The sequence below is a fragment of the Chlamydotis macqueenii genome, unplaced genomic scaffold (assembly GCF_036417535.1).
Source record: "Chlamydotis macqueenii isolate bChlMac1 unplaced genomic scaffold, bChlMac1.mat HAP1_SCAFFOLD_185, whole genome shotgun sequence".
NCBI classification, from domain to species: Eukaryota; Metazoa; Chordata; class Aves; order Otidiformes; family Otididae; genus Chlamydotis; species Chlamydotis macqueenii.
Window position 1 is genome coordinate 145,150 of NW_028239077.1, and position 13,093 is coordinate 158,242.

General features: G+C 50.9%; 1 protein-coding gene across 2 annotated transcripts in view; it reads left to right on the forward strand.

Annotated features, from left to right (window-relative positions):
- Nucleotides 1-13,093, forward strand: part of LOC147596083 (E3 ubiquitin-protein ligase rnf213-alpha-like) — a 44,948-nt gene that overhangs the window by 14,530 nt on the left and 17,325 nt on the right. For both annotated transcript variants that reach the window (XM_086771668.1, XM_086771669.1), the window contains exons 26-34: nucleotides 237-416; nucleotides 3,621-5,091; nucleotides 5,242-5,435; nucleotides 5,611-5,766; nucleotides 7,514-11,077; nucleotides 11,375-11,508; nucleotides 11,624-11,719; nucleotides 12,195-12,310; nucleotides 12,529-12,657. In XM_086771668.1, the coding sequence (XP_086627794.1) occupies nucleotides 237-416; nucleotides 3,621-5,091; nucleotides 5,242-5,435; nucleotides 5,611-5,766; nucleotides 7,514-11,077; nucleotides 11,375-11,508; nucleotides 11,624-11,719; nucleotides 12,195-12,310; nucleotides 12,529-12,657 (6,040 nt within the window). The remainder of the gene's footprint in view (nucleotides 1-236; nucleotides 417-3,620; nucleotides 5,092-5,241; nucleotides 5,436-5,610; nucleotides 5,767-7,513; nucleotides 11,078-11,374; nucleotides 11,509-11,623; nucleotides 11,720-12,194; nucleotides 12,311-12,528; nucleotides 12,658-13,093) is intronic.

Consider the following 13,093-nt stretch of genomic DNA (forward strand, 5'->3'; position numbering starts at 1 on the left):
TTTTAATGCTAGTGGGGGAAAGGATCTCTCTAGAAATCATCTTCCAGTGAGCAACAGATGTCCAGTTAGGTTTGCAACTAGTATGATCTCATACCACCAACTTTTGACTATTTTCAGTGGAAACCGGACTTTTCTTTCTTCTGAGGGGAGTGATACAAGACATGGGAGTCCTGATGTGCAGACAAAACTACGTAAAAGGCCATGAGGTGATGTTGGTTGTCTTCTCTGCTTTCCAGGCTACGCTTGACGACTGCATCTCGTTGCGGCTACTGAATGACAGTGAGGAGACCACATCTCCAGCAGACCAGAAGGCCAAGAAATACAGTTTTTCTCAGCTCACAGAGCTCCAGAACAAGCTTATGTTGATGGCCACCAAGGTTGAGCAGGGCAGAGAGGACGCAAACCGTTTCCTGGAGGTAAGTCACAGCACAGCACCAACATCTGCCTGAAAAACGGTGGCCATTTGCCTTGGGATTTTGCTGGAATTATTTCCAGAATGGTTTGAGTTGGAAAGAACCTTTGAAGACCATCTAGGCCATCTCCCCTGCCATGGGCAGGGGCATCTTTCACTGGATCAGGTCGCTCAAAGCCCTGTCCAGCCTGACCTTGAACACTTCCATTGATGGGGCATCCACAACTTCCCTGGGCAACCTGTTCCAGTGTCCCACCCATTGGACCCTCAGCGTCCAATGTTTCTTCCTGATATCCGATCTAAATCCACCCACTTTCAGTTTAAAACCGTTGTCCCTTGTCCTGTCACTACAGGCCTCGGTAAAAGGTCTCTCTCCATCTTTCTTACAAGCCCTTTTTCTGCATTGAGCAGTCACAGGAATGTCTCCCCAGAGCCTCTCCAAGTGAACAACCCCAACTCAGCCTTTCTTCACAGCAGAGGCGTTCCAGCCCTCTGACCGTTCTTGTGGCCCTCCTCTGGACCTGCTCAAACAGATCCACGTTGTTATTAGAATCATAGAATCTTTAAGGTTGGAAAAGACCTCCAAGATCGTCAAGTCCAACCATAGAATCATTTAGGTTGGAAAAGACCCTTAAGATCATTGAGTCGGATCATAAACTCAACACCGCCAAGTCCACCACTAAACCATGTCCCAGGCTGTTCAGCCTGGAGAAGAGGAGGCTCTGGGGAGACCTGAGAGCGGTCTTCCACTACCTCAAGGGGGCCTACAAGAAAGATGGGGAGAGGCTGTTCAGCAGGGCCTGTTGCGATAGGACAAGGAGTAATGGTTTTAAAATAGAGGGGGTAGATTTAGATTGGAAATTAGGAAAAAAATTTTTACAATTAGGGTTGTAGAATACTGGTGCAGGTTGCCCAGAGAGGTGGTGGAAGCCCCATCTCTGGAAATGTTCAAGGCCAGGCTGGATGAGGCTCTGAGCAACCTGATCTGGTTGGGGATGTCCCCGCTCCTTGCAGGGGGGTTGGACTAGATGACCTTTGAAGGTCCCTTCCAACCCTAACCATTCTATGATTCTATGATTCTAAGCGTCACATCTTTTAAATACCTCCAGGAGTGGTGACTCCGCCTCTTCCCTGGGCAGCCTGGTTTAATGCTTTCGGCAAAGAAATTTTTCCTGATATCCAATCTAAACCTCTCTTGGCACAACTTGAGGCTGTTTCCTCTCATCCTATCGCTTGCTACTTGGGAGGAGAGACCGATAGCCACCTCTTTACAACCTCCTTTCAGGTAGTTGTAGAGAGCAATACTCTGAGACTCCTTTTCTCCAGGCTAAACAACCCCAGTTCCCGCAGCCGCTTCTCGTCAGACTGGTGCTCCAGACCCTTCACCAGTTTTGTTGCCTTTCTCTGGACGCGCTCCAGCACCTCAGTGTCTTTCTGGTCGTGAGGGGCCCAAAACTGAACGCAGCGTTCGAGGTGCGGCCTCACCAGTGCCGAGTACACAGGGACGATTGCTTCCCTGCTCCTGCTGGCCACGCTATTCCTGATACAAGCCGGGATGCTATTGGCCACCTGGGCGTGGCTATTGGCTCATATTCCTGCGGTAGGGGCCGCAGAGCTGGATGCAGTGCTCCGGGTGGGGTCTCAACCAGAGCAGAGTCGAGTCCCGTGGACTTAAGTACATTCAAGTTTTTCAGGTGGTCTTGTACCTGATCTCCTCTGATGGGAAGGACTTCGTTCCCCCACTCTCTGCTGTGAGGTTCGGAGGCTGGAGAGATGTGGGAATAAAGATAACCACGGAAAACTGAGCAAAAAATTGAGTTTCTTGGTCTTCTCTGTGTTAGTTGACACCAGCTCTCCTGTCTTATGTACCAGAGGAGTACATTTTCTTTTATCTTCTTCTTCTATCCCACGTACCTGTACGTGTCCTTCTTATTATTCTTTGCATTCTTTCCCAAATCCGTCTCCAATGATGCCTCAGCTTGCCTGCTCCCATCCCTACACGTCTGAGTAGCATCTCTATATTCTTCCCAGGATACATGTCCCTGCTTCCACTGCCTGTGCAATTCCTCCTTACCCTGTAGTTTGACCAGGTGGTCCTAACTGAGCCGTGCTGGTCTCCTGGCTCCCTTGCCTGATTTCTTGCACATGGGAATCAAGACCTCTTGCGCTTTAAGAAAAATGTCCTGACAGAGCTACCGTCTTTGTTCAGCTCCTTTATCTCTGAGGGCAGTGTCCCAGTGGGGTCCCCATCCACTAATTATTTAAACAACTGGAAGTTTACTCTCCTAAAATTCGCTGTCCTGACTCTGCTCTTCTCTTGGCCCATATCCCTCAAGACTGTAAATTCCACCAGGACACGATCACTGCAGCCTATCCCTAATTAGTTCCTCCGTGTTGGTGAGCAGCAAGTCTAGTAACGCGTCTCCTCTGGCCGGGCTGTCTATTCCTGGATTAAGGAATTATCCTTGACTTTCTCCACGCGTCTCCTGGACTGCTTACAGCCTGCTGTGATGCTTTTTCAGCAGATGTTGGGGGATTGAAGTCCCCCAACTGTCTCAGAGCCTGTAAGCGTGATGCTTCCTGTAACTGAAGTAAGAAGGCTTCGTCTTCATCAACAGGCTCCTCTTGATTGGGCGTCCTTTATTAAGCACCAACCATGAGATTTCCTTTCTTGGCTTGGCTGCTAATTTTTACCCAAAAGCTCCTAATTTCTGCTTTTCAGAGGAGCATGCCCTAATTCCCTTGAGACATTTCACAGGTGTTTCCCTGTTGTTTTCTAATACACCAACAGCTCAAAACTCCATCCCCTTCCCTAAGTCTAGTCTAAAGCTCTCCATACAGGTCTGGCCAGCTTTTTGGTGAAGACCAGGTTTCCCAGTTGGTCAGGTGAATCCCATCATCTCCCAACAGACCCAGCTTCTCAAGGGTAGGCCCAGCTTCTCAAGGGTAGGTCCAGCTTCTCAAAGATAAATCCAGCTTCTCAAAGGCAGATCCATGATCTCTTGAGTACGACACCAGCCACACAGCCAGATGCTCCAGTCCCTTCATCATCTTCCCTTCCCACTACGTCCATGTCTCTGTTGTACTGGGGAGCCTACAACTGTACAGATTTCTAGAGGAAAGTGTGACTTGAGCAGCGCTTGGAAGCTGTTGAGAATATGCTGCAGTACGTGATCCATTTCCCTGTTGTGTCTTTGGCATGTTACAGATATTGGAAAAAGTTGAAACTGTTGGAAAGTTGTACCTGGAGCTTCTCAGCGTTAGCAACATCCTCTTCATCAACTGGAAGGCTGACATCTACTGCAACCCTGAGCAACGTGTGAAAGTCTACACGGAGTTCGGAATTGCTGAGATCCTTGTTCAGAGCACGAGACCCCTCCTGGAGGAGCTGAGCAGCCTCTCTAAAGCAATGGAGCATTGCCTGGCAGAGTGGAAGAAGTACCTGGAGACTCAAAGGGACACCTACTATCATCTCAACCTGTTTACTGCACACCAGCTCTTCTATTTATGCAGCCAGCTGGCCAGAGTCCAGAAGGGCATCGTAGAACCACAGGTGCTCATCATGCTTTCCGCCATCAAGCATGACATCAAAGAAGACGATATCAAAAAAGCCCTGGGGGATGCGCTGTTGACTCCTCTGGACACCGTCAATACGTCGGCAGGAGGCGAGGAATCGGTTACCTGGCATGACTACATCATTCGTTTTCCCCAGCTCATCAAAAGCTTGGCCGAGTCGGGCTACGATGAGTCGGTGGCAAAGGCAGCCTTGCAGAGCTGCCTGTCCAACTCACCCATCACGGAGCAGATGCTCATGGATTTTGCCTTCGAGCAAGGCGATGACAAGGAGTTGGTTGAAGAGCTCAGCAAATTGTATGAGGAGACGAGGGAAACCTTCCTGCAGAAGAGACGGAAATTTAAGACCCATAACAGAGAGGCTGACCAAGTTTCCTTCAGCACCCTGGCGCACGATGAGTTGGCCGCCTCTTTTGAGAGTCTGCCGTCTATTTACGACAAGGTGAATCTGCTCTGGGATGCCTACTGTAAGAAATTCGCTGGCCTGGTGTCCGATAAATACATAGGCTTGGATGTTTTTGGGGAGACGCTGAAGCGCTTGGCCACTCTAGAAAGCACACGCGTTGAGAGAAGTTTACCTGTAGGCTTTGAAGCAGGGAAACCGCTTCTCGTCATGTGTAAGGAAGAGGAAATGTTACCCAACATGTTATTCGTGTACCGACACACTGAGATGGCACCTCTCCCATCGTATGATGAGGTCCTGGTGTGTACACCCGACACGGATGAAGAAGAGGTGGAGCTGCTTGTCAGAAGAGCTCTTTCCCCGGGATCCCAAGACCAGAAGGTCTACTGCCTGCTGGGTGCTGATAAATTAGTTTATAAAGTTTCCAAACACCTCGAGTCCCACTTCTTCCGCCTGGTGCAATCTTCCAGCATCCCCGACTACAGATTCATCATCTTCTGCAATGCCAAAGCTCACAACTCCTACGTTATCACGGCCTTTGATGCCTACAAGGTGACTTTCCCCTGCTACTGCAAGACAGAAATCCAGACCTACCTGAAGATGCATCTCAAAGGGCCGAGCGGGACAGCCCCCGTCGCTCAGGCTTTTGAAGAGCCCCATCAGCAGAACGTGAAGTTCGTCTTTTCGGAGCAAGCAGGAATGGGTAAGTTTTTGGGGGGTTGTACTCCGAGTTGTACCTCAAAGCAAAGAGGCGAGGTGACACGCCGTGCTTCTGGGGAGAGATTTCCTTGTTTTGGGTCACATGCAAGCGCAGAAGGGTAGATGATTGGTGACTTTCTTTCCCTCTCCTTAGGGAAGTCTCTCTTTGTGGACAATACTGTCAGAAAGGTCCGTGCTAAGCTGGGTGGCACACCGCTGCTTCACAAAACAATTAGGCTGATGGAGTCGGACATCGATTTCCAGTTCTTCGTGGAGGAGCTTTTCTCTGTCAAGGAATCCGCGACCGAAATTCAGCCCAGCATCTTCCACATCGATGTGTCTCCAGTGGTGAGTGCCTGAATCTTGAAGTGGACAGGAAGAGGTGGTGAAACCCAGAAGACAGGGAGGGAGAGAAGGGGGTGGAAACTCAAACCCAAGCCAATCAGAGCAGCAAGCGCATTTTGATAGACTTCTGCATCAATTTTAGTTTGGTTTTTTTTTTTTTTTTTTTTCGCCCTGCCAGGTATCGAAGGGTCTCTACCGGCTCCTGATTGACCTGTGCATCCTGCGGCACATCCAGAGTCCCGACGGCTTGGTCTGGAAGTGCAAACCCTCTCATCTTTACTTGATTGAGTACCTGGCAAAAGGGAAAGGCATTAGCAGTACGAAGAAGCAAGAGGTATTTTGAGGGTCTGCGCTTGCGTGGAGGAACCGTTAAGGCTGAGCAGGAGTAAATCTGCTGATCTCTGATATCTCCACTGGAGCGCTGCACAATTTAGGGTCTGTCTCTCCAGTGGGTCAATGTCTCACCTACGTAGAAGCAACCAGGCCAAACACGTCTCTACTCAAAGTGAAATATCAGGCCCTGCACAGAGTTTTGGAGGGAAAGTAGAGTTTTTTCATCCCAGTTTTGTTGCAACTCGAATCTCACGCATGTTTTTAAGGCCAATTTGCATCTGAGCCATGCTTTAGAGTTACTGAAGGTGTGAAATGCACCCCAGATTCACTAGTGGTTGATCATCCATCTGTGGTTCCTCACCGTACCTTGAATATTGGCTGAGTTCAGGTCAGGATTTAGGATTTAATGGAACAGCAGAAAGCATAGAAGAAGGTAACAGGATCACCCAACCCAAGACAGGACGCTGGGCAAGGAAGACCTTAATAGTGTCGTAGTTCAGCCCCAATCGGGACCAGACTATGTAGTCTCTCTCTCACTGCCCCCACCCTCCCAGAGAACAGGGGGAGATGATATAAGGGAAAACGGCTCGAGGTTTGAGATAAGGACAGGGAGAAATCCTGAAAGTTACCGTCACGGGCAAAACAGACTCGACTTGGGGAAAACTATTCATTTATTACTACAAACAGCAGGAGAATGAGACAGAGAACAAGATAACCTCCCCCCACCCCTCCCTTTTCCCAGGCTTAACATTATCTCTACTACCTCACCTCCTGAGCGGCACAGGGGGAAAAGGAAATGGGGGTCGCGGTCAGTTCATCACGCGTTGTTTTACGCCGCTGCTTCATGGTCGGGGGAAGAACTCCTCGCATTCCTCCCCTGCTCCATTGTGGGGTCCCTCCCACGGGCCACAGTCCTCCGTGAAACTGCTCCAGCGTGGGTCGTCTCTTCCACGGGTGCAGTCCCTCCAGAACGGCTGTCCCAGCGGGCCCTCCACAGGCCACAGCCACCTTCAGGCATCCACCTGCTCCGGCGTGGGGTCCTCCACAGGTGGATCTCTGCCCCTCCGTGGGCCTCCATGGGCTGCAGGGGAATCTCTGCTGGGAGCAGCATTACTCCTCCCCCTCCTTCTTCACTGACCTTGGTGTCTGCAGCTGTTCCTCACAAGAAATTCTTCACAACAGGCTGGCAGACACCTCTCAGGTTCTCTTCACATCTCATCTCCTCTCCACTTCTTGCAGCTGGGCCGGGCCGAGTCGGGCCCAGTCGGCTGCCCGGCGGGAGGCCAGAGGGTGAGGGGTGCAACACCCACAAGGCTCGCGCCTCCCCCTCTCTGCCCCCGCTCAGTGTCTTCACACCATTTTTTTTTCTGTTTTTCCCCTTCTTAAATACGTTATCGCAGAGGCGTTATCACGGGACATTCTGCTACCAATCGGCTCGGCCTTGGCCAGCAGTGGGTCCGCCCTAGGCCCGGCCGAGTCCACTGAACAAAGGGGAGCGACTTCTAGCAGTTTCCTACAGAAGCTGCCACTGTAGTCCCCTCTCACTGAATAAAACCCGAACAACAGTTACAGGGATTTCAATCCACGTGAAGGCTTGGAGGAACCTTGGCATTTCTACTTTTTTTTTCCCAGCTTGATGAACCATTTGTGACCGGGGGAAATGAAAAAGGGGGTTGGGTGGGTGATGCAGGCAAACGTGGGGGGATGGGCGACAATCCTCATGGTGATTTTTGTCCTCTTGCTTTTAGATGTCCATTGAAATGGAAGAAAAGTTTCTGGATCTTTTTCCTACTGTGGAGTGTGTATCACCACTGCGGGTGCTCAGCTTGCTGGGAGATCCCAGCTCTGTCCATCCTGCGGAATTAAGGGAGGAACAGTTTGACCGGGACAAGCTAAATAGTGAAGTTTTCCAAAGGTCCTACCAATACCTCAGGAGATACGGTCAGAAGGAAAACCTTGACCATTTCACTTTTGTCCCTGGCAAAATCGAAGGGACAGAGAAAGAATGCCTGGCGTGCTTGATGGAGTTCTGCGGGAGAAGCAACCCCTCCTGGACCGAGCTCAGCAACTTCACGCGCTTCTTGAACTTCCAACTAAGAAAGTGTGAGAACTCAGTCTTCTGCAGTCCGGTTGTCGGAGAGCAATTCTGCGGCTTCAAAACATTCGTCATCAAGTTCATGATCATCATGTCCAAGGACTTTGCCATGCCTTCCCTCAACATGTCCGATGAAAGCGTGCCAAGTGAGGAGTGGAAGGAGATGGACAATGTTTTGAAAACGTACCAGCTAAGACGCAAGTGGGAGCAGCAGTCTCATCCTTATATAGTCTTCCACGCTAGCAATGACTCCATGGAGTTTTTGGGTTTTCATATCAACCAGAACTTTGATGCGATTGATGCTTATTCCCACACTGTTCTGGAGGCAGCGGTTATGAGCAGGGGTTTATACAGAACCTTGGCATTCCAAAATGTTCCTTTCAATAAGAAATTTGAAACCTTATCCAGAACTGAGCAGTTGGAGGCCCTCTGCAGAGTCTTTGGTGTGAAATGCCAGGAAGACCCAGATACTTCGTATCAGTTGACTCTGGACAACACCATGAAGATGTTGGCTATTCACCTGCGGTTCCAGTGTGGGATCCCTGTGATCATCATGGGTGAAACTGGTTGCGGGAAGACGAAGCTGGTGCAGTTCATGTGCAACCTGCAAAGGGCAGGCAGGAAAATTCAGAATATGATAGTGGTGCGTGTTCATGGCGGCACCACCTCCAAGACCATCCAGGAGAAGGTCAGGCAGGCCACTGAGCTGGCACGCGCCAACAAAGAAGAGCACAATGTCGACACGGTGCTCTTCTTCGACGAAGCGAACACCTCAGAGGCCATCTCTGTGATCAAAGAAGTGCTGTGTGACCACAGTGTCAACGGAAAGCAGATCGACACTGACTGCTTAAAAGTGGTGGCTGCTTGCAACCCTTACAAAAGGCACACCAAGGAGACCATTGAGAAACTGGAGAAAGCTGGCTTGGGATACCGAGTCCGGAGTGAAGACACCCCGGAGAAGCTGGGCTACATTCCTTTGCGGCAATTGGTGTATCGAGTGCAGCCCCTTCCTCCCAGTTTATTACCTCTGGTCTGGGATTTTGGGGAGCTGAACGAGAAAACACAAAGCCTGTACATCAGGGAGATTGTGAAGTCCACCGTGGAGACCGAGATCCCCACAGGAAACTTGGATGTCTTCACCAATGTCATTTCAGCCTCCCAGAAGTTCCTGAGAGACAGGAAGGACAAATGCAGGGTCGCCAGCCTGCGGGATATCGACCGTTGCATGAAAATAGTGCTTTGGTTTTATAAGTTAAGAGAACTGCTTTTCCACCAGATTGATCTGAAGAGGCAGCGTAAGGAGGACGCGGAACCGACCTTAAACGATGCGCAAAGGGCTTTGGTCCTTTCGTTAGGGGTCTGCTATTACGTGTCTCTGGAGAGCCGCCAAGAGTACCTGGAGGAGATTGCAAAATGCTTCTCAGTCCCTGCATCCCAGCTACAGCAAGAGATTGAGCTGTGCCAAGAGGTATTTCTTGATAACCTTTCCGTTCCTGAGGCGACAGCCTGCAACAATGCTCTGAGGGAGAACATCTTCATGATGGTTGTCTGCATGGACCTCCGGGTGCCACTCTTTCTGGTTGGGAAGCCGGGAAGCTCCAAATCTCTCTCCAAAACCATCGCTGTAGATGCCATGAAAGGCACGTTGTCCACAAGCCCGTTGTTCAAAAGGTGCAAAGAGATCCAGCTGCTCTCCTTCCAGTGCAGCCCCCATTCAAAACCAGAAGGCATCATCTCTACTTTCCGACAATGTGCTCAGTTCCAGAAGGACAAGAACCTGGATGAGTTTGCATCCGTGGTCCTGCTGGATGAGATTGGTCTTGCGGAAGACTCGCCCGATATGCCGTTGAAGACACTTCATCCTCTTCTGGAAGATGGATGCGTTGACGATGAGAATCCGGAAGCTTACAAGAAGGTTGGCTTCGTGGGCATCTCCAACTGGGCCCTCGACCCAGCCAAAATGAACAGGGGCCTCCTCGTCTTTCGGACTGAACCAAGCGAGGAAGAGCTGGTGAAGACCGCCAAAGGCATCTGCGCTGACCAGCCTCACCTTGAAAGAATCGAGCATTTGTTCCCCATTCTGGCAAACTTCTACTGCAACGTGCTGAAAACCCAGAAAACTGAGTTCTTTGGGCTTCGCGACTTCTACAGCTTAATCAAAATGATTGTGTCCTACATGCAGGATGTGAAGCGCAGTTCTCAGGAGGAGCTCCTCATAAAGGCCATTCAGAGAAACTTTGGAGGCTCCAAAGATATTCGTCCTCTGGAAATCTTCCGTAACTGCACCAGCGAGGTACGCCTTACCTATGAGGTGGAAACCAGCTGCATCCGTCTGCTGTCAGAAAACATGGACAAACGGCAAGCGGGATTCATGTCTCGTTACCTCCTGTTGCTGACGACCAATAATGCTGCCTTTCAGATCATCCAGATGACGCGGCTTATAGACACCGGCAACTGCGACATTATATTTGGCTCCGGTTTCCCGCGGGACCAGGATTATTCCCAGGTGTGCCGCTCTGTGAGCAGAGTGAAAATTTGCATGGAGATAGGCAGGCCCGTTGTCCTCCTCAACATCCAGAACCTTTATGAGAGCCTTTACGATACCCTCAACCAATGCTTCGTCAGCCTGGGGGGCAATTACTATGTTGACCTGGGCCTCGGCACTCATAGGGTGAAGAGCCGCGTGAAGGAGGAATTCCGGCTGATTGTTATAGAGGAGAAGAAAGTAGTCTACACACAGTTCCCCACTCCTCTGCTGAGCCGACTGGAGAAGCATTGCTTGGACATGAACACCATCCTCAACTGGCAACAGCAAGACCTGAAGCGGGACCTGGAGAGATGGGCCAGTCGCTTTGTCTGCATTGAGAACCCCGATTTGTTCAGCATCTGGTCCCACACGCTTGCACCCAAGGAACATGATGTCTTCATTGGCTTCAGCGACGACACGTCCGCCGCCATTGTGCTGGAGAGCACCCAGCACATCCAGTGTGGAGGCTACGAACCCTACGGAGATCTGATCTTCTCCACTGCCACAAGCAAACTGGTGGAGTGTGCCACTCCTGACTCCATCCTACGCCTTAAGTACTCTGCTCTGAAGGATGCTGAGCGGATCCAGGATCTGTATTTCATTGAGCAGAAGCACAACAGCCTGGCCAGCCTCTTGCGTGAGATGATGAACCAGCAGAAGAAAGGGAGCACCAGTGGGCTGTGCCTGCAGGTACTTGTGCGTGGCTGTAAAGCACCCCAGGGTGGCGTTTGTTTTCCAAGTGAGCATGGTGGACCCATCATCTTGGGCTTATGTCCACCTTCTTTGCCTCCGTGGTCATCTGCAGCCAGGGTAGACTCTGCCCCTCCTCGGGAAGCAGATGAGACCTGCTCAGCTCTGGCTCAGGCTGAGATACTCAAGGCACCTTCCAGTTGCCTGTAGATGAGCGCCAAGCGCCAATGGAGGCGGAGGATCCCACCTCTTTGAGGTGGCAGAACAGCCGGTTTTGATTTCCCTTTTTTACCACAGGTTTCTACTCACGCCAGACTGCTAAACCAGAAGGATTTGGAAGTGCTGAGGGAGACGCTGAATCTCCCAGGTGCAATCCACTGCCTCTTCCTAAGCCAGTTTGAAAGTGAACACGCTTTCCGCCAGGACCTCAGGTGGGCCCTGATATTTCTTTAACCTTGCAGGTGATTTACACTTTGCACGGTGCTTTGGGGTGGGATGGGGAAGACCTTTCTAGGAGAAAGCATTAAAGAGGCTGTTCCGTTGTAGGAATTTCTTCAGAGAGCCACAAGAAATGAGATTGCTCATCGTTCAGTTTCATTTTGATGAGCCACGGAGCAGCAAAAGGCTCCTGTCCTGTGCCAAGTAAGAGCTTTCTCCTTCCCTCGTCATCCTTCTTCTCCGTCCTTCTTCTTTCCTTCTTTCTTTCTTCCTTCCTCCTTCTTTCCTCCTTCCTTCTTCCTTCCTTCCTCTTCTTTCTTCCTCCTTCCTCCCCTCCCCTGCTCTCCCCTCCCCTCCCCTCCCTTCCCTCCCCCCTTCCCCTTCCCAGTACAACACACTTCTCAGAAACCTTTTTTCCCCCCCCCTCCCAGTGCTCTGGACTCTGTTGTCTCCGTTGCCCCTGTGGTTGTAGCAGGTTGTACCAACAATGTCCAGAAAGAATGTTTTCTCGGGGTGGCATCCACCCAAGAAAGCAGATTCAGATGACTGCAGCCTTTGGTGGGGAGGGAGATTAACCCCTGGAAGGGCTCACGGCAGGAGGAGATGCAGTTGTTGCTCGCAGAGATCCGTCAAACGTGTCTGGAATTAACCAGCTCTGACCTTCTGGTGGTGCTTCCAGGTACTGCATCACAGACGAGCGAAGGAGGTCGACCGGCGCCCATCTGTTGCACATTGTGCTGATCACTAAAGTCCCACGGGTCCTGGGAGGGTGCAGCTACCTGGCTTTTGACAGCGGTAAGGTGACACTCGCTGCTTTGGGTTGGGGAAAGAGTGGGAGGGGAAGACAAAGATGTGCAGAGAAGTGGTGGATCTTCCATCTCTCGCTTCTTCTTGCCCTGGTTGGCTGGTAAAGCCGAGCAGCCAAGCTCACTGGTATTTCCAAAGGGCTGATGCACCAAAGGAGAGTCGATGGACTGATCTGTCCTCTCGTTTGGTGTTTGTTGCCTCTCCAGGTGAATGGAAGTCCATCCACTTGGATGACCTGATGCCCCCAGAGAACTTCAACGCCAATCTTGGCCAGCTCTCCAAAATGACCATTGCTGAGATTTTCATGAGCAGCTCCCTGCACCATCTCCCAACAGGTAAGAAGTCTCTCGCCATAAACCCACCGTCTCCCCACTCTTGTCCCTTACAGAAACCCACTGCCCTGTCCTCTGAGGTGCTACCTGTGAACAAAAACGCAGCTGGATCAAGCAGATCCCAAGCTGTGGGTCCCAGGAGCACTTGCTGCTCCTGAGGACTTCATAGCAATCGCAGCCTTTGCCTCTTGATGGGCAAATTGTGGTGGTGGAACAGCAGTGAATGATGGAAAGCTAGCTGTGTTGCTGGAGACTTCTACGTGGAGTCAACATGTGCTTGTTGATCACCATTCTTTTGACTAGATAGTTGGGCAAACGGGGCAGAAATGGTTTGATCCACCATCGCAGGCCAACTCTAGGTGGCTTCTTGAATCCATGTTCTTGCTTAGAGGTTGCCAGCCAATTGCTTCCCAAGCCTGAGGGTCCTCCTGACATCAAG